The 24,505-nt window shown below is 43.7% G+C and overlaps 1 protein-coding gene across 1 annotated transcript in view; it reads right to left on the bottom strand.

Annotated features, from left to right (window-relative positions):
• Positions 1–24,505, bottom strand: part of hsf5 (heat shock transcription factor family member 5) — a 100,841-nt gene that overhangs the window by 8,651 nt on the left and 67,685 nt on the right. The window contains exons 5-6 of the mRNA XM_080211072.1: positions 18,093–18,137; positions 9,989–10,174 (exon numbers count right to left, since the gene is read on the bottom strand). Of these exons, the coding sequence (XP_080067198.1) occupies positions 9,989–10,174; positions 18,093–18,137 (231 nt within the window). The remainder of the gene's footprint in view (positions 1–9,988; positions 10,175–18,092; positions 18,138–24,505) is intronic.

Below are 24,505 nucleotides of genomic sequence, written 5' to 3'. Positions count from 1 at the left end.
AAGAGTTATCTATTCATTTCCTTCGCATCATAAAAATACAGGAAAAGTGAATTGTTGAAGGATAAAATCATTGCTGGTGCTCGCAGGAAAATAAAAATTATTATGTAAAATAACATTTTGTGGTGAAAAACCAACCACATATTACAATTAAAATACATTAAATAATCGATCCCTATTTTTATACACATTGGAGTTGTGACTAGGAGCTGTGTTGGCCACACAGATTAATTTATGGCACCCTCCTCCTTTGGGAAGCCTGTAAATCATTAAAAGTTCTGTGTTCTTTCCAATTGATACGTCCTTTCTCCTGGTGAAGTTATAAACCTGGTAAATAATAGGGTTATACAGAGGGTGATTTTGGCTCTGGAGCAGAAATCCAGAGTTCACGAGTTTAGATTCTACTGTGATGATTTGTGAACTAAATTCAATAAATCTGGCGTTTTGAGGGCTGCTACCAGAAAATTCATCATAAAACTGAAAAATTACTACAAAGACCTAACCTGTTCATAATACCTACACACCTACCAGGTCTGGCTTACATTTGTCTCTAGTTCTGCATTACCTAATTGAATCTAATGTCCTCTTAGTTGACCTAGTATGTCACTCAATTATAAAAATAATACTGGACCATTAAACATTTCCTTGATAGTGTTGCTCAAACCCCAAGAACAAAGTAAAGCATGTGGCATCACAAACTGTAGACTCATCCATTTGCTAGATATCCCCTACTGTGGCCTCAAAGAATCTTGTTGTATTGAAGTTTCATACCATGGTAATATTCGCTATAAGTTCACTACAGCAGAAGGTATAAATAGAAATGTCCAAGGTCTCCATGATATCAGTTATAACATTCTCGAAAAAATGTTGTTCTGCAATTGCTCGGTCTCTCTCTCTCTCCACAAATGGCCATGACGGTGTTAGTTCCTTCATAGTGCTCTGATTTTGTGCAAGCTACTTCCATAAAACTACAGTGATTACATAAGATGAACATTTTCAGAAGAAAGCTCAGAAATTGGGTTGAATTTTCCCAAAATGTTTTAAGTGTGAAGTCAGTGAGAATGATGGAGTGTTCCATGCCAATCTCTTGGGTGTGCTCCGCTTAGGCTCTTAGTGAACTGAAAGAGCCATCACATTGAACACTCTGTCACGAAGGCTCCAGGTGCATGACTTGCCCCAAGTGCCACAGCTATGTGCCGTTAAGCATGGGGAGCTGCATTTAAACACTAACAATGCACACACTCAGTCACACCAGGAAGATGGAACCCCACAGACCAGCCACATGGTTTACTGAGGGAGATCTTATACAGCGGCTGGTTGCAACAGAGGACAAGAGAGCCATCTTATACCTCTGAGAGGGCAGACAATCAAGGCATTGGGACAGCAATGCAGCCTGGGATGCGGTGGCTGCAGCTGTCAGAGCCTGCGCCCTGTTGGTCCAATGGCCAAAGCTGTAAGAAAATGAATGACCTTGTTTAGGCAGTAAGGGCGAGTGTCCATCCCATCCTGTCACAGCTCCCGCTGCTCCCTCATTCTGCCATCCACCAACTGCCCCCCACCGCCTCGGCCCCGGTCCCACAGCGACATCATCAAGCGCCTCTCCACCTCATGTCACAACCCCCCCTCTGTGGCATGGTGCCATAAAATGCCACCTCCCCAATCCCCCACCCCATGACACCACACAGCCTCTCATCTATCAGACTCCCAATCACACCTTTCTTTCTCTGCAGGATAAAAGAGCACATAGTCGAAGGGAATGGGAGAAGACCAGTGGTGGGACCCCTGAGCTGACCCACTTCGAGGAGTGTGCCATGGAGTTCTCAGGGGAGGCAGCGGAGACAGCCATGACCAACAGTCAGATCAGTGTGTGTCACAAAAGTGAGGAGCCATAAAACCTTAATTCATATGATCCTTCTCAAGTAAGTTGCAAGTTCCCAGATACTTGTCCCTCCCTTCCACTGAACCATGTGTCTTCCTTTGCAGAAGCAGAACGTGATGAAGCCAGACCCTCAGGTGCCCCTTCTGCAGCCCCCGCAGTAAGCCCCACTGACACCTTGGAGGAAAGCTCCTGAGGAAAGCACAGGCATCACCAACACCATCTTCCAGTTACCTTGGTGGGAAATATTAGCATTCAGGCTTCTGGGGCACTTTCTGGTGAGTGCCACAAAGCCATTGGATGCACATCAGGTGGTGGGGGAGCATCCGAGGAATTGGATAGGCAGTGGCCTGCCAGAACCAAGAAGACAGCTTGTCCCCAGTCAGGTGCCGAGGCACTGGGAACAGTTCTCCAGAAACTATTGGAGATGCAGAGGCAGAGCTGAGATTGCAGGAGTGGGTATCATTTCAGCAACTGCAAGTCGCTTGGAGGAGTCTACAGTCTTCAGGTGCAGGAGATGGTGTTGGCATTGCATGGCACCCAGGTCAACACTGCAAGGATGGCGACCACAGTGGAATGCCTGGGGCAGGAAATGGTAGACATGGGTGACATGGTCTTAGGCATGATTTGAGTCTCAAGGAACCATGGCTGAGGGCCTCAGGAGAATGCTCAGGACACGGAGGTCAATGGTTGCAGGCTTTGAGATAATGGCCCAGTCTCACAGGGCACTTGTTGAGGAGCTCCAGAGCTTGGGCCAGTCTTAGAGGGCCATTGCTGAGGGCTTGCACACCAGGATGCAGACGCAGTTGGCTTCCAGCACTAGCAGCGCAGGTGACACAGAGGCTTCAGGAGTTCACTCCAGCTGTCCTCTGTTCCACAGGGTATCCCAATGGCCAATAATCAGCCTGAGGCAGGAGGAATTGTTTGACTTCTCGGTGGGCCCTTCCACCCAGGAAACCCCAGTCATCCCCAACCCTTCCAAATCTCTGCTTCCTGACACTGGTACATCTCACCAGGCAGTGCACTGAACATGCGGTGGCATGGCTACATCTGTGACACCTGAATGTTGGTTGGAGCCCTCCAGGTTCCAGCCCGCCAGAACACACCTATCAAGTACATCACAGGCCAAGGGGCATGGAACACAGCTGACTGCTTCCATCTCTGATGTACATCCCGGGGAGTCGCCTAGATGTAATGGTAGACCATGTAAGATTAAGAAGTTGTAGTGTCACCAAGGGAGCATGCTGAAGACAGTCACTGTAGTCAGGGTTATGATAATATGCACTGTAAATAATCACAACTAAATATTATTGCATCCCACAGCTGTGATTCCTCCACAGGGATGACCGTACCCTGAAAGTATGCATGGAGGCGCAGTGTGTCATTCTGTGCAAGAGACGCCCTTTGTTCCATCGATTCTACGATCCTCTACTTTCTCAGAAAGCTAAGGAAATTCAGCATGTCCGTTGTGATTCTCATTAATTTTTACAGATGTGCCATAGAAAGCATCCTTTCCGGATGCAATGCAGCTTGGCATGGCTCCTGCTGTGACCAAAACCACAAGAAATTACAAAAGTCATGAACGTAGTCCAGTTCATCACGTAAACCAGCCTCTCATCTACTGACTCCATCTATACTTCCCCTTGCCTCAGAAATGCAGCCAGCATAATTTAGAACCCCAAATATCCTGGATATTCTCTCTTCCATCGGGAAAGAGATCATGTACCAACCGACTCAAGAACAACATCTTTCCTGCTGCCACTGGACTTTTGAATGGACCCATATATTATGCTGATCTTTCTCTTCACCCTAGCAATGACTGTAACACTACATTCTGCATCATCTCCCTTCCTTCTGCCCTATATACTCTATGAATGGTATATTTTGTCTCTATAGGGTGCAAGAAACAATACTTTTCACTCTATCCCAATACAAGTGACAATAATAAATCAAATCAGAATTAATTCTCAGCACCTGCACCACACCCGAGTGCTGCGGTACCATAGTGCTCTGTCAAAAATGCCGGAAGGTCACTGGCCCCCACAGTGGTCACTGGCATGAGCTCCTCAGTTCCAGTCTCTGCCGGCCTCTCAAACAGTCACAGCAGTGAGGGCCTATGGGCCCACAATGACAGCCTGGGATGGCATCCCCCACATTCACCAAACCCTAGGACTGACATTCTAAGCATCACCATCCCACCCCTGGGCCATTGTGCTACACTACGGTGCCATACACCATCACTCATAGAACCATAATCCATAGCACCAATGTGCGTTAGAGAACAGATAGGACTCAGTAATGTTGCACCAGCGCAACGTCATGGCATGCTGCATAGCGAGTCATCATCACCTTTCTGCCTGGACCAATTACTCGTTAACATGGCCAACATAGGCCCATCACTGTGGTGTGATGTCAATGGGACCCATGGCAGCAGGTGTGGACAATGGGTGGGATGGAGTGGGAAGGACAGGTTGGTATGGTTTGGAGGTGCTGGACGCAAAGCCTCCTGACTGGTGAACCTTGCTGTGACAAGGGCCTCCCTCATTGTCCTGCACTGCCAATTCTTACTAGTTCTGCCTGTCCTCCATCCTCCGGCTATTCCTCAGTCCCATCCTCCACATCCTCTTTAGTCTTTTCCTCCACCCCAGGGGCATCGCCTGGTCCCCCTCTTCCTCCTCCAGTATGTCTCCCCACTGCTGCACCAGGTTGTGGAATGCACAACAGACCATGGTGCGGGAGCAGTCTAGGCAGTGGAACTGCATCTTCAGGAGTTTGCTGCACCACTCAGGTGGCAGCGTGAGCCTCATTGAAATGGGTCTCAGCAGAGGTGTCAGACCTTCATGCTGGTGTCATCAATCATGTCTCAGTGGTTAGCCCTGTCTGCCACGAGCCATCCCAGCAGCCTGGGAAGGTCCTCAAAAAGCCTAGGGATGTCTGAGCTCTGCAGGGTGTAGATGTGGTGTGTGCAGTCTGGGTGTTGAGAGCACATCTGCATGATGTTCATCCAGCGGTCACACACATTCTGTATGTTAAGGGAGTGGAACCCCTTCCTGTTAATGAAGGGCACCCCCTGATCATATGGGGCAATGTGTGTGCCATCTATAGCCCCCTGGCATATCCTGGTATTTCTGAGAGAAGGGAGCAGAGAGTCCTGCCATGGTGACCTTGGAGGAAGTTGTCAGAATGCTGAGCGTCTGTGGAGTCCAAAGGAGGACTATCTGCAATACATGAAATGGTTGAATGATCTCATCTGCTGTGCAATGGTTAGTCAAACTGCTACACATTGCAAACTCACATTCTCATAAGTCTACAGGTTAGAGTCCACAGGTGTGACACACAATCAGCAAATGAAATATCAGTACTAATTTTTTTTGTAAAATTATAGGACAAGGGTATTATCTGGCTGGGTCAGCATTTCTTTCCCTATCCCTAATTATCCTTGAGAAGGTGATGGTGAGCTAATTTCTTGAGTTGCTGCAGATACACTCAGGGTGCTTGGGAGGGTTCTGCAAACCTACTTTCATATTCTATTTTCCCCTTCCGAATTAAACCCTTTGTCCTCCTCTGCTGGATTTTAAATTTATCCCAGGTTTGCTGGTTTTTTGGGCCAATTTATATGCCTCCTCTTTGACGTTAACACTATCCTTTGTCATGGATGAGCCACCTTCTCCATTTTACTCTTATGCCGGATAGGGATGTACAGTTGTTGAAATTCACCCATGTGTTCTCTAAATGTCTGCCACTGCCTATTCACTATCAACCCCTTAAGTATTCTTTGCCAGTTTATCCTAGCCAATACCATCAAAGTTAGTTTTCCTCAAGTTCAGGACGATAGTCTCAGATGTAACTGTGTCACTCTCCATCTTAATGAAGAATTCTACCATATTATGGTCACTTGTCCCCAAAGTATCATACACCATGTGTTAATGAATCCTCTCTCATTATACAATACCCAGTTTGGGATGGCCTGCTCTCTAGTTGGTTCCTCAAAATATCTGTCGAGAAAACCATCTCTTATACATTCCAAGAACATAAGAACATAAGAACATAAGAAATAGGAGCAGGAGTAGGCCATCTAGCCCTTCGAGCCTGCCCCGCCATTCAATAAGATCATGGCTGATCTGTCGTGGCTCAGTTCCACTTTCCCGCCCTCTCCCCATAACCCTTAATCCCCTCTCTTATCAAGAACCCATCAACCCGCTTCTTAAAAATATTTAGCGAGGCAGCCTCCACCACTTCAACGGGCAGAGAATTCCAGAGATTCACCACCCTTTGAGTGAAGAAGTTCCTCCTCAACTCCGTTCTAAACCGCCTCCCCTTTATCTTGAGGCTGTGCCCCCTAGTCCTACTGTCTTTTTTGAGCGGGAAGAGTCTCTCCACCTCTATCCTATCCAACCCATTCATCATCTTATACGTCTCAATGAGATCTCCCCTCATTCTTCTAAACTCTAACGAGTACAAGCCCAGTTTATTCAGCCTCTCCTCATAGCTCAATCCCCTCAACTCCGGTATCAGCCTAGTAAACCTCCTCTGCACTCCCTCCAGGGCTAAAATATCCTTGCGCAGGTGCGGCGCCCAAAACTGCACACAGTACTCCAGCTGCGGCCTCACCAATGCCCTATACAGCCGCAGCAAGACCTCCCTACTTTTATATTCAATCCCCCTCGCTATGAAGGCCAGCATCCCATTCGCCTTCCTGACCACCTGCTGCACCTGCAAGCTGGGTTTTTGCGACTCATGCACAAGGACCCCGAGGTCCCTCTGCACCGTCGCCTGCTGCAGTTTTTCGCCACGTAAGTAATAGTCCTTCCTACCATTCTTCCGACCAAAGTGGACCACCTCACACTTGCCAACATTAAATTCCATTTGCCATTTCCTGGCCCATTCGCCCAGCCTATCTAGATCCTTCTGCAGACTCTCCACATTCTCCGCACAATTTGCCTTTCCCCCAATCTTGGTGTCATCAGCAAATTTCGACACCCTGCACTCGGTTCCCTCCTCCAGATCATCTATATAAATCCTCCTCCATCTCATTGCTACCAGTTTGGTGAGCCCAATCAATGTGCAGATTGAAGTCACCCACGATAATTGCTGTACCCTTACTGCACATACCTCTAATTTCCTGCTTGATGCCATCCCCAACCTCACTACCACGGTTTGATAGTCTGTAAACAACTCTGTGTTTTTGTCCTTTTGTGTTCCTCAGCTCTACCATTTAGATTCCAATATCGTCCAGACTAGTGTCTTACTTACTATTGCATTAATATCTTCTTTAACTAGCAACACTACCCCACCCCTCTTTCCTTTCCATCTATCTTTTCTGAATATTGAATACCTCTGGATGTTGAGTTCTCATACCTGGTCACCCTGGTGCCAGATATCCATGATCCCAATTACATCATATACATTAATGGCTACACAGTTAATTCATCCAATTTATTACAAATGCTCCTCACATTGAGACACAGAGCCTTCAACTTTGTTTTTTGGCATTTACTGCCCTCTTAGAATTATAGTGTAATGTGACCCTTTTTAATTTTTGTTTTGGTTTCTCTGCCTTCCATTTTTCCTCTTGCTGCCCTTTGTTTCTGCTCCCTCTGACTTCTTAATTCTGACTCTGTGCATTGGTTCACATCCCCCCCCCACATTAATTTAAACCCTCTCCAACAGCACTAGCAAACATTCCCCCGAGGTTTTTCAGTTAGATCCTGACACTTTGCCATTTTTTGGTGAAGTTCTGCCCATTGGGGTCTATTTTGCGCCCACACACTCTGTCTGTGGGATGGCAGCATGTGCTCAAAATCCAGAGAGCACAATGATTCCAGTGCGTTTTCGAGTTCTGATCTTATTGATTGCTCGCTGGTGGAGCGGCATGAAAAATGCTGCAGAATCATACTTTATTAGCATGTCATTAGCAAGCACTCTCCGAGACCACCTCCTCACTGGATATTCAGAGGGCGCCAGCATGACATCAGCTCGGCACCATTTACAAAAGATCTACATAAGTGTGAACTTGTGCTTTCACCTTTGAGAGCGATTTCAGAGGTGAGCGCTCAGGCAGCCAGGATCTTTGGGAATGCGCAGAGCTCAGGGGGTAACAAAGAGGACTTGGGGGACACAGATAAGCTCAATTTGGGACCAGAGAATTTCGGAGAGAGGGGTTGGGAGAGGTCACTTGCAGGCTTTACCTTCCCATCATGTTGGGGCAGCCCTTGCTTGAAAGGGTTGTGAAGGCTTACCATGTCCTCCTCCCTGGATTCCCTTCCATATCACAGCTGAGGAGTGCTCTTCCTTTGTGTGGACTGGCAAGAGGGTGGGAGGGACATAGCACTGCTATTCTCACATTCCACAGGGATGATGCGTCAGTTAAGTGTAGTGGTTCCGCAAGTTTAGTGGCATGAACAGACAAGGTGGAGGCTTTGTGGATGAATGAAGTAAACTTAATCCTAAACATTCAAAACAAAATGATAACCTACCTAAACTGGTGCTAATATTCACCCATGCCCACAAAGTTTCTTAATCTTCCTGAACTTTCCAACACATCATGGTGTATCCCCAGGCTTCACAGCTGAGGTTAAAGCAGCCTGCTGACTTCCACATCCTTTTGCCTGAGATGACTTTGGTCCCCTGGGGGCTGGGACATTGAGGGTCCAGGCACTATAGTTAAGAAAGCCCACCAATGCCTCTATTTTCTTTGAAGACAGGAAATTTGGCATGTCAGCTATGAGTCTCTCCAACTTTTACAGATGCACCATAGAAAACATTCTTTCTAGTTGTATCACAGCTTGGTATGGCTCCTGCTCTGCCCAAGACTGCAAGAAACTACAAAAGGTTGTGAATGTAAACCAATCCTTCACACAAACCAGGCTCCCAGCTATTGACTCTGTCTACACTTCCCACTGTCTTGGCAAAGCAGCCAGCATAATTAAGAACCCCACATACCTCGAACATTCTCTCTTCCATCTTCTTCCGTCGGGAAAAAAATACAAAAGTCTGAGGTCGTGTACCAACTGACTCAAGAACAGCTACTTCCCTGCTGCTGTCAGACTTTTGAGTGGACCTACCTTGCACTAAGTTGATCTCTCTCTACACTGTAGCTATGACTATAACACTACATTCTGCACTCTCTCATTTCCTTCACCATGAATGTTTTGTCATAGCACGCAAGAAAGAATACTTTACATGTATGCTAATACATGTGACAATAATAAATCAAACCAAATCAAATCAGGCATGCTTTCAGACAACAGAGATAATTGACTGCTTCCCTCCACAGTATTTGAGGGGTTGGAGGTGTGCTGCTCTTAGGGAAGTGAGTGTCAGAGGGGCAGGTGATGTCTAGGGTCCCCTGCTGGCAGTCCTCAGGCTGTACTCCTGCTGATCCTCTTCCCTTTGGGTTCCCTGGCCCTCTGCACTCTTCCATGGGATACAGGGGCAACTGGAGTGAGATCCAGAAGCCCCATCATCCTCTAGCGCTGACACATATGGTTTCCCACCAGTACCTGCACCATGCAGTCGAAGCACTGCACCATACTGAGGACATCTTCTGCCATGAAGTGCACATCCTGCACCAAGGTGTTGGCTTTGGTGCACTACATTGATGGATAGAATGCAATGGGACACCTCCAATTAGCCTTGCATTCTGAGGAGGACTGCTATCATCCCTTCCTGATGCTCACGACTCTGCTTTTGCAGCTGCATCAGCTGTGGGACAACTGGGGCGTAAGGACACATCATTGCTAAGGGGCTCAGCAGAGTCCTGAGCTCTGGCATTCCTCTGAGTGCTAGATCCCTGGGATGTTTCTGCCTCCGCCTGCTATACATTTTTAGCTGTGAAGTGCTCACCAATGAGTGATCCAGAAGCCTGCCATCTTATTGAATCCATTGAAGTGTGAGTATCTACGCTGGTGCTGGGTAAGAGTGACAGCTGTGACGTCTCATCAACAGGGGGTTGGAGAAGTCCCCCTCTGAAGTACTGGAGTGTGGTGGGTCCAAGGGGAATGAGAATGGTCTGGCCTGTTCTGCAGGTAGGTCTGCAAGATGAGGCATATGGTATCCATGCCTTATAAGTGAGAGAGAGAACATTGATTACCCACTTGAGAGTTGAGGACTGACAGCATACGCGTTGAAGATTCTCACATTTCTCTGCTGATTCCACTTCACCAGCAGTGCAGACAACAGCAGGTCTTCCAGCTCCCCAGCCAGTTTGAGGGCCCACTTCTCAAAACATGCGAGGGTTCTCAGCTTGGGCATAACTCCAGTTGGCTGCACCTGCTGATGCTTGCTGTGGTTGAGTTTGTCCTGCACACAGAGAGGAAGAGTGTAGGTTAGAGTGTTGACATTTAAGATGGTAATGACATGTGGCAGGTGTGGGGCTTGGGTGGGATCTGGAGTGTGTGGCGCATAACAGCTACTGGGGGAACATGGTGATTGTGGAACCTGGTGCCTGTTGGCAAAGACCAGGATGACTGAGTGAGAGAAAGTGTTGTGATGCAAGGGGTGTGCGAGGAGGGTCCAGTGGGAGACTAGAGGTGATTCACTTATCCTGGTTGAGTGAAGATCATTCATCTTCTTCTGACACTGCTGTCTCATCTTCTTCTGGAGTGCGCTTGCGCTGACCAGGACTGCCATTGCATCCCAGGCGAGGATGATGACCTTACTGGAAGGACATCTCCTGGAGCAGGGATAGAGTGTGTCCTGCCTCAGCTCCATTCTATTCAGCATCCTTGTGAAGGCCCCCTCTGAAAAGCATGGTGCTGCTTTCTTGCCTGCCACTTCCTGCAGTCACTGTGGAACAAATGCCAGGGAGCTTATATGGAGCTCCCCAGTGCTTGTAACAATTAAGTTGTTGTGGGGCAGACAAATCAAAGAGAGCACGCCACTACTCGTGGATATGAAAATTATTGCCAATATGGCATAAGATTCGTCCCGAAAATATGCCGGCACTACCGGTAGGAAACACTCCTTTTTTCGCGCCGGAACCAACACTACTATTTTTTGGTAATATTTTGCCCATTACTTTTATTTAATGTTTCTTGATTGATGAGAGCTGTATTAAATTGCAGTACTTACTGTCTGCTATTGGTTTGATCGTTTCCATGTGTAAAACTTTGTCAAAATGCAAAGCCTCAGTGCATGCATCAGAGCCTAAATGCATGCATCAGAATGTATACAGCAGTCACTTCTGTGCACCTGCAAGTAGAATAGTGATTTCTCTCAGCCCCTCAAAAAGTACATAGCAGCTTGGAAGCAATATCAAATCTAAAGTCACCAGGATGCACATATCACGCTGCTCTCGAAGGATGGGTGTGGTGGGGGGATGGGGACAACCTATTAGAAAGCTTTATCAGGCATAAGCAGATAGATGGGTCCTCAGGCTGGAGTCGTATAAGAGCACTATTTGATCAAAATCACTCCTCCATGCAGATTGATGAGGGATGATCATGTTTCTGCCCCTAATCGCTACTTACACATCATAAACTAAAATCCCTTGACATTTTTATCATGTTAATAAGTTTTGAAGTAACTTTTTTGGTCCACTCATTGAAGGTGCCTCACTTGCACTGAGTTGCTAAGGTGCAAGGACTTTGGACTCTCCAAGTGCAGAGACCCCAACATGTATCAGTTCTAGACTGCCTTAGCATTACTATGAGACTGTGCTCTGTCATTGTGGACACCCCAGCCAAGGTATAATTCTTTCCTGCATTGACCCTGCAGAAGTCTGTTAAAGCTGGTGATGCTCCACACAGAGCCAGATTCCTTGGCACAGACCAATACACAGGCCCATTCTGCTTTCTCTCCTCATTCACTAAAGCCCTATCCTTCGATGATGTCCAAAGCTAACCCGTTATGCAAGGTCTACTAACACTTGAAAAGGAAGCAAACAGGTCACACAAATCTCCATGTGAGATCTGACAAAGACTTCACCCAAAAGCACACACATCTCTTAAATACTGCACTCAAATCCTACTTGCGTTCATGGCTAATATGCCTGTTGCCTCTTGCTGCATTCAGCTGCATGTTAGCTCAAAATGGCAAATCATCAAGGAAATCCATTTGTGATGGAATGCGTTCACCATAGCTTCCTCCAGACATTTAAGGGAACCTCTGCGTTTCTACTGAGACAGTTTGGAGCATCAGTCTCTCAGCCCTGAAATTATAACTATATTGTACCTTGTTCCTCATATAGCAGATTTAACTCACTGCAAGTGGTCACGCCATCCACCCACATCTGATAGAAGGGCAACAACGTAAGAGATACAATGATCTCGATGAACACATTTTATGAGATCAGATCATGGTAAATAACGGTTACATGAGGAGTGGCCAGGGCAGCACATTCACAACTGATGGCCTGCGCTTAATCATGCACATGCCGATTATTAATTAATCACTATGTTGATAATGTGGGAGAACTGAATTTCTGAATGAGTTCCTGATTGGACTCTAATAAGGTCATACATTCCAGTGTCTTAAATGCACCAGGACATTGAACTGGCAAAAAGATGGAATCTGTGAGATTTTCAAACCATGTATGTGGACGTACTTTTACAAGTGTCCAATGTATTTGTAATGAATGTACACCTGTACCTAGATGCAGCCCTGATATCTAAAGCTGAGATGGAGACATAATAGGGCAATTTTCCACTCTGTTGTGGAAATAATTGTTATTTGGCTGTACTGGCACAGCTTGGCTAGGAGCTCAGCAAGTTCTGGAGCACAAGTCTTCAGTACTATTGTGAGGGTTCATAAACTTTGCAGTATCCAGTGCCTCCAGCCATTTCTTGATATCATGTGACTGAATCAGATTGGCTGAAGATTGGCTTTTGTGATGCTGGAGGCCATGATATATCATCCATTCAGCATCTCTGGCTGAAGATTGTTGCAAATGCATGAGGCTTAACTTTTGCGCTGATGTGCTGGGCTCTTCCATCATTGAAAATAGGGAATTTTATGCAATCTCCTCCTCAAATGAGTTATTTAATTGTGCACTTCCATTCACAACTCGTGGGAAGACTGCAGAGCTTAGATCTGATCCATTGGTTGTAAAATTGCTTAACTCTATTATTTGCTGCTTATGCTGTTTCATAAACCAGTAGTGCTGTATTGTAGCTTCACCAGCTAACAGCTCATTTTTAGGTATGTATATGCTATTTTCTCTGGCATGCCTTCTTGCATTCTTCATTGAAACAAGATTGATCTCAAGACAACCCAAGACTTCATCACTACTTTGAACAGAGAAAACTCACACAATCATTGATAGTTTCTTAAATTTTAACAACAAACTGGCCAACCTTAAAATCCTTCAATTCAACGTTCTCTAAAAAATATGTCAAGGTCATGTGAGAATAGTGACATTTTTGAGCAAGAGCCCAGCAGTCAGTTTGGAGGGCCAGCATCAGTGATTCCATTGAAGAGTTAATCACAAATTGTTTTAGTGTGCAGTGAATAGCCTCATAGCAGACCAAAACCACTGGCTCCCTCTGTCGAGGTCATGGCAACACCTCAGAATGGATTCACTTGTGTTTAAAGACAAAACTTTCATCACCTTCATTGGTTACTACTGCAGATGATTTGAAGTGAGTTGACTGTACAGCATTACTGTCAAGGCAGTCATTCCATCACTGAAAGTAATCATGAGTTATGATATCCTCGGTGCTGTGGTACCATAAGGCTATGAGATATAGGAGCAGAATTAGGCCATTCTGTCCATCAACTCATGGCTGATTTGATTCTCATCCCCATTCTCCAGACTTTTCCCTGTAACTCTTAATCCCCTTATTGATCAAGAACCTATCTATCTCTGTCTTAAAATACTTCCACAGCCCTCTACAGTAATGAATTCCACAGATTCACCACCCTCTGTACCAGTAAACAGTCCTCAGTTTGCTAATGAACTATTCCACCATTTTGTTCAGGAATATGCTTTCATGCACAGAATCAACGAATCCCTACAGTAGGCCATTTAGCCCTTTGAGTCTGCACCAACAACAATCCTATCGAGACACTTTCTCTACGTATTTACACTGCTTGCACCCCTAACACTAAGGGGCAATTTAGTATGGCCAATCAACTTAACCCATACATCTTTGGAGTGTGGGAGGAATTGAGCACCCAGAGGAAAGCCATGCAGACACAGGGGAGGATGTGCAAACTCCACATAGACAGTGAGTTTGTACTGTAGGCCAGTGGGCTGACAAATGGCAGATGGAGTTTAATTTAGGCAAATGCGAGGTGATGCATTTTGGTAGATTGAACCAGGGCAGGACTTACTCAGTTAATGATAGGGCATTGGGGAGAGTTTCAGAACAAAGAGATCTAGGAGTACATGTTCATAGATTCTTGAAAGTGGAGTCACAGGTGGACAGAATGGTGAAGAAGGCATTCGACATGCTTGGTTTCATCGGACAGAACACTGAATACTGGAGTTGGAATGTCTTGTTGAAGTTGTACAAGACATTGGTAAGGCCACACTTGGAATACTGTGTGCAATTCTGATCACCCTATTATAGAAAAGATATTATTAAACTAAAAAGAATGCAGAAAAGATTTACTAGGATGCTACTGGGACTTGATGGGTTGAGTTATAAGAAGAGGCTGGATAGACTGGAACTTTTTTTTCTGGAGCAAAGGAGGCTGAGGGTTGACCTTATCGAGGTCTACAAGATAATGAGGGGCACAGATCAGCTAGATAGTCAATATTTTTTCCCAAAGGTAGGGGAGTCTAAAACTAGAGGCATAGGTTTAAAGTGAGAGGGGAGAGATACAAAAGTGTCCAGAGGGGCAATTTTTTCACGCAAAGGGTGGTGAGTGTCTGGAACAAGCTGCCAGAGGTACTAGTAGAGGTGGGTACAATTTTGTCTTTTAAAAAGCATTTAACTAGTTACATGGGTATGTTGGGTATACAGGGATATGGGCCAAATGTGGGCAATTGGATTTAGCTTAGGAGTTTTAAAAAAAAGGGCGGCATAGACAATTTGAGCCAAAGGGCTTGTTTCCATGCTGCAAACCTCGATGGTTCTATGACCCTAGGCCGGAATAGAACCCAGTTCTCTGGCGCTTTCAGGCAGCAATGTTAACCATTGTGCCACCATGTGGCTAGTTTGCTTAGGTATCCTCAGTCGACCGAAATAGCAGAAAGAGAAGTTCGAATAATCAAGCACTTGATGACAATGAACAAAAATATTAACTTAGCCCTTCTTAACTACAGAATTTCACCATTAAAAAGCAGGTTCTCACCAGCAGAACTATTGATGAGAAGATGGTTGTGAACGCAATTTCCAGTTTTATGACAAACACTACAACCTAACACTATCTCAGATGATTGTGAAAAAGTTTGGAAATGTAAGGAACAACACAGACATTGTCAAGTTTGTAATTTCAGCTTGAACAGAGCATGAGACTTGACAGTGCTACAGTCTGGGGAAAGTGTGAATATGAGATCAACAGAAAGAAGGCATTGTCACAGCAAGATCTCCATAACCAAGATATTGTACAGTTGAAATGGAGCAGGAAAATATCAGAAAGAACTGAAGAGTGTTGAAATCATTGGGAAGGAATCCATGGAATTAGAACCGGATGGAGACAAGGAGCCTGAAATAAGTAGGAACTCTACTCTAGGTAGAAGACACTCCTTTCGAAGACATTTCTGTCTTTTGTATAGAAGGGCACAAAAATCCTTTTGAACACCAACATTTAATACTTTCTCATGATTTAAATATAATTGGGTGTAAAATTTAACATTGTAGAGCCATTGGTGCTAACACAACAAAAACTTCAATGCAAGAAGATGATGCTACCCAGGCTTCCTCTCATTTCCATTGTCACCTGTGTGGCCATACTGTGAAATAATTTGAATGAGGAAGCAGCACCAAGTATAGATGCTGCTAGCCTTAGTAAGAACTAGTGATGGCGGGTAGAGAATTGTGATCACTATACTCAACATTATTATTGACCAGAAACATAGATGGATCTGTCACATAAATCTGTATCTACAGGGGCTTGTGACTGACTGGGAATTCTGCAGTGAGGCTCCCCCAAAGCCTGCCCACCATCTACAAGTCGAGAGTGATGGGACATACCCACTTTTCTAGACGCTTGCATCTCCAACAAAGTGGTCCAAAAGTTAAAATTCTGAATTGAGGCAAGGACAATTTTGATGGTATCAGGCAGGAACTTTCAAAAGTTAATTGGAGGAGACTGTGGGAAGACAAAGGGACGTCTGGTAAGTGGCATGCTTTCAAAAGTGTGTTAACCAGGGTTCAGGGTAAACACATTCCTCTTAGAGTGAAGGGCAACACTGGCAGAAGTAGGGAGCCCTGGATGACTCAGAATATTGAGGCCCTGGTCAAGAAGAAGAGAGACACATGACATGCATAAGTAGAGTTAGGAGAGAAATCAGGAGGGCTAAAAGGGGACACACGATTGTTTTGGCAGATAAGGCAAAGGAGAATCCAAAGAGTTTCTACAAATACATAAAGGGCAAAAAAGTAACAAGGGAGAGAGTAGGGCCTCTTAAGGATCAACAAGGTCATCTATGTGCGGATCCACAAGAGATAGGTGAGATCCTAAATGAATATTTCTCATCAGTATTTACTGTTGAGAAAAGCATGAATGTTAGGGAACTTGGGGAAATAAATAGTGATGTTTTGACGAATGTACATATTACAGAGGAGAAGGTTCTGGAAGTCTTAAAGCGCATCAAGTAGATAAATCCCCAGGACCTTATGAAGTGTATCCCAGGACATTGTGGGAGGCTAGGGAGGAAATTGCGCGTCCCTTGGCTGAGATATTTGAAACATCGGTAGTCACAGGTGAGGTGCCTGAAGATTGGAGAGTGGCAAATGTTGTACTTTTGTTTGAAAAGGGCTGCAGAGAAAAGCCTGGGAACTACAGGCCAGTAAGCCTCACATCTGTGGTTGGTATTTTGAGAGACAGGATCTACAGGCATTTAGAGATGCAAGCCTCACATCTGTGGTTGGTATTTTGAGAGACAGGATCTACAGGCATTTAGAGACGCAAAGACTGATTAGGGACAGTCAGCATGGCTTTGTGGGTGGAAAATCATGTTTTTTGAGTTTTTTGAAGGGGTAACCAAGACGGTAGATGAGGGCAGTGCAGTTGTTATTGTCCACACAGACTTTAGCAAGGTCTTTGACAATAGAACATGATGTTCTATGTTCTAGAACATTACAGCGCAGTACAGGCCCTTCGGCCCTCAGTGTTGCGCCGACCTTTGAAACCAATCTAAAGCCCATCTAACCTACACTATTCCAATATCATCCATATGCTTATCCAATGACCATTTAAATGCCCTTAAAGTTGGCGAGTCCATTACTGTTGCAGGCAGGGCATTCCACGCCCTTACTACTCTCTGAGTAAAAACAAGGTACTGCATAGTAGGTTGTTACATAAGGTTAAATCTCACAGGGTCCAGGATGAGGTATCTAAATGGATACAAAATTGGCTTCTTGACAGAAGCCAGAGGGTGGTTGTAGAGGGTTGTTTTTCAAATTGGAGGCCTGTGACCAGCGGTGTGCCTCAGGGATCAGTGCTGGTTATTTGTCATTTATATTAATGATTTGGATGAGAATATAGGGGGTATGGTTAGTAGGTTTGCAGGTGACACTAAGATTAGTGGAATAGTGGACAGTGAATAAAGTTATCTCCAAATGCAACGGGATCTTGATCAATTGGGCCAGTGGGCTGATGAATGGCAGAGTTTAATGTAGATAAAAGCGAGGTGATGCATTTTAGTAGATTGAACCAGGGCTGGACAGACTGAGTTAATGGTAGGGCATTGGAGAGAGTTACAGAACAAAGAGATCTAGGGGTACATGTTCATAGCTACTTGAAAGTGGAGTCACTGGTGGATAGAGTGGTGAAGAAGGCATTCGGCATGCTTGGTTTCATCGGTCAGAATATTGAATACAGGAGTAAAAAGCATTTAGATAGTTACGTCGGTAAGATGGGTATAGAGAGACACGGGTCAAATCTGGATAACTGGGATTAGCTTAGGGGTTTTCTAAAAAAAAAAGGGTGGCATGGACAAGTTGGGCTGAAGGGCCTGTTTCCATGCTGTAAACCTCTAATGCTTAAAACCTCAACAGCATCCAAGGCAAAGCAGTCCACTTGGTGGGAAGACCATACTTCCCTTCATCACCAATGCAAGGTAGGTTAGCAGTGTGTACCACCTTAAAAATGTACTGCAGTAAATTACAAAGCCTCCTTCAACAGCACCTTCCATTCCAGTGACCTTTAGTACCTAGAAAGACAAGAGCAGAAGATTCATGAGAGCACCATCACCTGCAAGTTCCCTTGCAAGTCACACACCATCCTGATTGTAGGAATACAAATGCGTGCAGACCAATTTTAGTCCAGTATTGTTCTCGTAAAGAATAACCTCACATTTCCCTACACTATACTCCATCTGTCATCTTCATGCCCACTCATGAGTTTCAAAGCTTACTATCCCATCTAGCTTTGTGTCTTTTAAAAAAACTGTTCTTGAGATGTGAATGTTGCTTGAAGGAACCAGCATTTATTGTCCATCTCTAATTGCTCCTAGAAAGTGGTAGTGATTCATCTTCTTGAATTGTTGCAGTTATTGTGGTGTAGTTACTGAAATTTGATCTAGAATCTGTGAGGAAATGCAATATATATTCAAGTCAGAAAGCTTAGATATGTTACTCTTGATCCCTTCATGAAAACCATTACATACAGGATTTCAAATCTGGCTATTTGGAAACCAGTATTGTCTGAAAATTGAACATCTTTTTAGCCTGCCGTGTGAGAATTTTAAATCCTATTAAATGACTGAAAAAACTTACTGGCTTGTTCAGGGAATTACTCACGGATGCAGTGGCATGTCAAGTAGTTATCTGCTTCACATGCCTGACATTCCCCATATTCCAAATGGTTTGGAGACGCTTGACGCCACACAACCCAGCTTGGCCTGATCTGAGCAATCTGCCCCAACCATGTAAACTGCTTTGGAGAGAGCAAACTGATCTGTCCTTCAAGTACCAGGGCTGGAATTCTCCTGTCCCACCCACTATGTGAATTGTAGCGGGCGGGGGGTCAGATCGTGCAATGGTCCATTGACCTTGGAGAGGATTCTCTGGTTTTGGGGTGAACGTGGCTGCAGAATCCCGTCCCATTCCTGAAGAGGGCATTGGCTTCCAATGAATTGGTCCATGATTATGCTTGGCAAAGTACTATATCAATTTATCATTGATTTCTGCAAGATGACTGACCAGGTAATTCTTACCACCTGCCATCAGGTATATTGGAAGAATTTACAGATTGATAAATAAGTTGTTTGACCACGTTAAGAAGGCACTTACTGTGATCATTGTGCCCTGGAATAGGAGTGGTACCAAGAGCCTCTGGCCTAAAGAGAAAAAAAGGGCAAGACTATGGAGGAATTTGAATATAAGGAAAATAATTTTAATATCAAGGCAATGGTAACACTGCAGATTAGTGAGAACATGAGCAATTGGTCTGTAGGAAATGATGCTGTTTAGATCATAGGCAGCATTGTTTTGGATGAGATTGAGTGAAAATGAAAAATCAGCAACATAACACTAGAGTATTTGAGTCTGGATGTAACAAAGGCAGTGCTCCGAAAGCATGTGCTCCCAAATAAATCTGTTGGACTTTAACCTGGTGTTGTGAGACTACTTACTGTGCCTATCCCAGTCCAACGCCATCAACTCCACATTATTACAAAGGCATGGAAGAGGATTTCAAGATGAGTCAAGGCATAAATGTTATGGAACGGATGTAGGTGGTCTTTGAGATGGAGTTGATATGGGGCCTGAAGATCACCTCACAGTTACTCAGGTCGTGAGCAGCATCAGTAATAAATGAGCAGAATGAAAATGGTGACAAGAGAATGAAGTTTGTAGTTGGAGTAAAAAGCAATGACTTTGATTTCTCCAATATTTAATTGAACAAAATTGTGGTTCATCTGGAGCTAGATGTCAGACAGGTAGTCTACTAACAAAGTCAGCTAAGAGGTGAATAGAGATAGAACTGTATGTCATTGTATATGTGGAATGTGAAATCATGTCTTGGATGGTGTTGCTGAGTGGCAGTTTATAGATGAGAAGCAGTAGAGAGCTAAGGATAGTTTCATAAGTCACAGCAGTGGTAATAGAGAAATGGGCATTGTCGTGGGCATAATGAAAAATCTAATGGACCATCCAAAGCCCTGTGGGACCAGAAATTCCTGGTTCTTTAAATTTATAATGGACTAGCCAATTTGTTGCCAACTAATGGGATTCAGTCACAGCAGTGACATTAGAAATGCACTAAGTAAACACTACAGGTATTTGTGCTAAATGGACTGAAGATCTTCTGTTTGAAATTGTTATATTATTAAGATTCCTGTGACCATAGTTAAATAACATGAAAAATGCTTGAACTACACTGTCGTTCTATAAATATCTGTAAAGGGAAAAGACAGGTAGACAGTGATTAGGATTGTGATTGGATTCAAATAAGCTTTTTTGCCAGGTACAGAATTTAAGTACAGGAGATGATATTGCAAATTAAGAGCAACAAAATAAAATTGGAAATGCAGGGGAATATATTTTAACAAATGAAGGGAGCACTCAGTGGAGTGCATGCCTCTAGCATGCTGTGTTAACCCAATGTTATTACAGATATAGAGTTCTTCCTTGAGGCTTTTCCCTGTCTATAACTGTGCCCTATAACTGTAAAGCTGAAAAAATAAATATTATTATGATGTTCCATCTCACTGAGGAAGCTTCAGACCAATCCATATTCAATGACCTGCTCTGAAAACTCTGCTCACCTTTAGACTGCTGTGACAAATTGTACTACAGCAGCTGAGACAATCCGTACTATTCTAAAATGATCAACAACAATCCAAATAAAACAAGCCACGATATTCTAAAATAAGTCATTTCACCCTATCTCCCAATGTAAACAAATCCTTTAAAAATTTCTAGGTTCCAGATCTGTATCTTCACCAAAAACTGATCAGTTCTTCCTTGGGCCAGGCCATATTTGTGTTTCATGTTACATTTAAATCAGTCCATTTGTTTTTGAGATGTAGGGCTCAATTTTACCACCAAGTTGCGTCCGCTTTCGGACACAAAAACTTGGTAAAGTTGGGTGTGAGGCGAGTAGTGCGATCCATGACTACCCCCATGTCTGTTCCCTCTTTACCAAGTGCCTAAAATGGCTGCAATTGGGACCACGCCCAAAACAGGTGCAACAGATCAGACAGCTCTCTGATTGGGGGAGGGGGGAGGGTCAGATGACCCTCTGGTTGGGGGGGGGGGAGGGAGGGGGCTCAGATCACTCTTTGATGAGGAGAGGAGGGAGGTGGGCCAGATAGGAGGGAGGAGGGGTGCAGGTCAGATGGCTCACTGGTAGAGAGGAGGGAGACAGATCAGATGGCTGTCTGATGGGGGGGAAGGTGGCTGGTCAGGTGGCTCTCTGGTGGGCGGGAGGGTCTGCTGCCACTCTGCATGCGATCGATAGGGGGCAGTGGGCTGCGATAGGTCTGGGGATAAGTTATGTTGTGGGGATGGGGTAATGTCTATGGGTGCTGGGGGGAAGGATTATCGGGCCTTGGGGCGATGCGGCAGGGGAGCATTTTTCTTTTTTTTAACTGCGCATGCAGAGTTGAAGGCTCCAATTGGAGCAGCAGTGATAAGCCCTGCCCACAGGCTTCTGCAGCGTGATTCAGAATCGCTGCTTTTTTTCAAGGCAGAGTGCGTACGGAGGCACCTGAGAATGGGTCTAAAATCAGATCTGAAACACTCCCAGATTCAGCACTTAGAATCAAAATGGTCAAATCAGGCCCATATTGTTTAAAGACAACTAGACTTAAAAAAAGGTGTTAAAAAATTTCCTCTTCTAACTTCCAAGACCAGAGGTAAAAAGTCAATTCATTTTACCTCCTAATGTTAGTGGATTCTTTAAAAAGTTCCAGGATATGGACCTGGATGTTTATCAAGAACGAATGAATTCTTCCTTGGACTCTCCAATGTGCCAAGTTTCATTGAAATCTTTCCATTAGTTTTTGAGATAAATTGTTTACAGACAAATGGGATGTAGTGAAGATGTGTTTGTTTTTCAATGCTCATGTGTTTTTCCATCATTAACTGTTTTCATTTTGTTTTTATTTCACTAGAAAGTGCCATCCCTACTATAATTATGGATGAACACATACCACAACCTTATGACAGTGTCTATCTGTTATTGGAACAGAGATTTTTAAAATTTATTCATGGAACATGAGCATTGTTGTCAAAGCCAGCACTTGTTTCCCATCCCTACTTGTGGGTGAGAAGTTGGTGAACTGTGTACTTGAGCAGCTGCCATCCATGTGTTGTAAGTAAACCCGCACTGCAATTAGGAAGATGTAATGTCCTAACTTTATTAGGAGTTGTGGGTTTTGACAAAACGAAAAGAACATGGTTTGGGCACATGGATTCAAAATAGCAACAAATGGTTTACTCTGGGAGATGTTCTCTATATAAAATGCAAACTGAAAGCAGTCTGCAACATCTAAATGATAGCACCATAAAATCATGTGATCAACTCTTAAAACAACCTGCACCTCTTTTAAATATGTAACATCCCTCCCCCTTCACTTTTACGGTCATGACAACAAATTACTATGATGTTACACGTAGGGTCAATAATACCCTAGACACAGCTTTATACATCATTAATCATTATACACAGTCAATAAGAAAATCAATCAGCAGGACGTCTATTCTTCTATAGCTGTATATGACAGCCTGAAATTTGGCTGTCCTTAACCCTGGAAGTATGATTTACAACTTCAGTAGACACTTCTTCTCTTGGAATTAAATCTGTATCATTCTCACTCACTATATTAGCAGAGACAACATCATCAGGAAACTCAGATTCAACTAAGTCTTTCGTAGTAGTATTCACAACATTAAGGATTAAAGAATTTGGAAATGATTCTGAGAAATCATTTTGAGATGACAACAATTGGTCAGCATGGTGTCACCAAATTAGTTCACCTACTGTTTGAACATGGTTGGTACCTATTTTTCACATGTGGTATAATTACACCTAACATTCCATCTCCTTGTTGAAATGAGTGTTGTTTTGCCCTCATATGTCATCTAGCTACTTGAGATTGTTGTTGATGCTTGACAATTTCTGAAGATTCTGGAAGTAATGACAAATCAAATGTAATTCTCAACTTTCTCTTTAATTGTAGTAACGCAGGTGAACTTTGCAGATAGTTGCATGCGTAGTTTTTCTATAAGATGCCAAAAAACTATTTACATGACATGATACAAACCTTACTCTTTTGAAGCTTTTAAAGCATGTTTCAAGGATTGTATAAATCTTTCAGTCAATCCATTGGTTGACAGATGATAAGTTACAGATTTCATGATATTCAGTGTATTTACTTTGAGATAATCCTCAAACTCTTGTGAAGTAAACTGTGAAGGATTATCATTAACAGTCTGCTCTGGTTTACCAAATCTTGCAAAACTTTCATCGAGTTTTTCAAAGGTTTATTCAGTTATAGCAGATCTCATGATAACATCTTCTGGACATGTTGAATGTGCATGAATTATGACCAAGAACATATAACCCTCAAACGGAGCAGCCAAATCTACATGTAGGGTGTAAAGGAGATAATGATGTTGTATTCTTATTTGTGCACTGAATTGACACTTTTTCTTCAATCTGAGCATCCAGACCCAGCTATTAATAATTATTATCTGCTAATTCTTTCATGTGGACTATATCATGATCTCCTTCATGTAGTTGTCCAAGACCTCTTCCACTCAGTCTTAGGAAGAATGATCACTCAGATTTCTCACAATAGATTGTATAAATCTTTCAGTCAATCCATTGGTTGACAGATGATAAGTTACAGATTTCATGATATTCAGTGTATTTACTTTGAGATAATCCTCAAACTCTTGTGAAGTAAACTGTGAAGGATTATCATTAACAGTCTGCTCTGGTTTACCAAATCTTGCAAAACTTTCATCGAGTTTTTCAAAGGTTTATTCAGTTATAGCAGATCTCATGATAACATCTTCTGGACATGTTGAATGTGCATGAATTATGACCAAGAACATATGACCCTCAAACGGAGCAGCCAAATCTACATGTAGGGTGTAAAGGAGATAATGATGTTGTATTCTTATTTGTGCACTGAATTGACACTTTTTCTTCAATCTGAGCATCCAGACCCAGCTATTAATAATTATTATCTGCTAATTCTTTCATGTGGACTATATCATGATCTCCTTCATGTAGTTGTCCAAGAACTCTCCCACTCAGTCTTAGGAAGAATGATCACTCAGATTTCTCACAATAGATTTTGGACCATCAACTCAAGCTTTCTTGACACATATGTTTAAAAATCAGGATGCATCACAGCTATTATTCCTTTCAATACCATATCCAACACTTTCCCGATCACGGGATCATTTCTGGCACATCTTTGCATTTGTAAAGTTGTCACAGGCAAATAATTCTACTCACGAAAAATAAAGAACATAAGTAAAATAAGTTGGTTGCATCTGCTCAATAGGAAAAGGTAAGCACGACAATGGCACTTTGACAATACTTTATATCATGTCAGTGTGC

The sequence above is a fragment of the Carcharhinus amblyrhynchos genome, chromosome 23 (genome assembly GCF_965287045.1).
Source record: "Carcharhinus amblyrhynchos chromosome 23, sCarAmb.v2.hapA, whole genome shotgun sequence".
NCBI classification, from domain to species: domain Eukaryota; kingdom Metazoa; phylum Chordata; class Chondrichthyes; order Carcharhiniformes; family Carcharhinidae; genus Carcharhinus; species Carcharhinus amblyrhynchos.
This window is presented reverse-complemented; position numbering and strand designations above follow the sequence as displayed.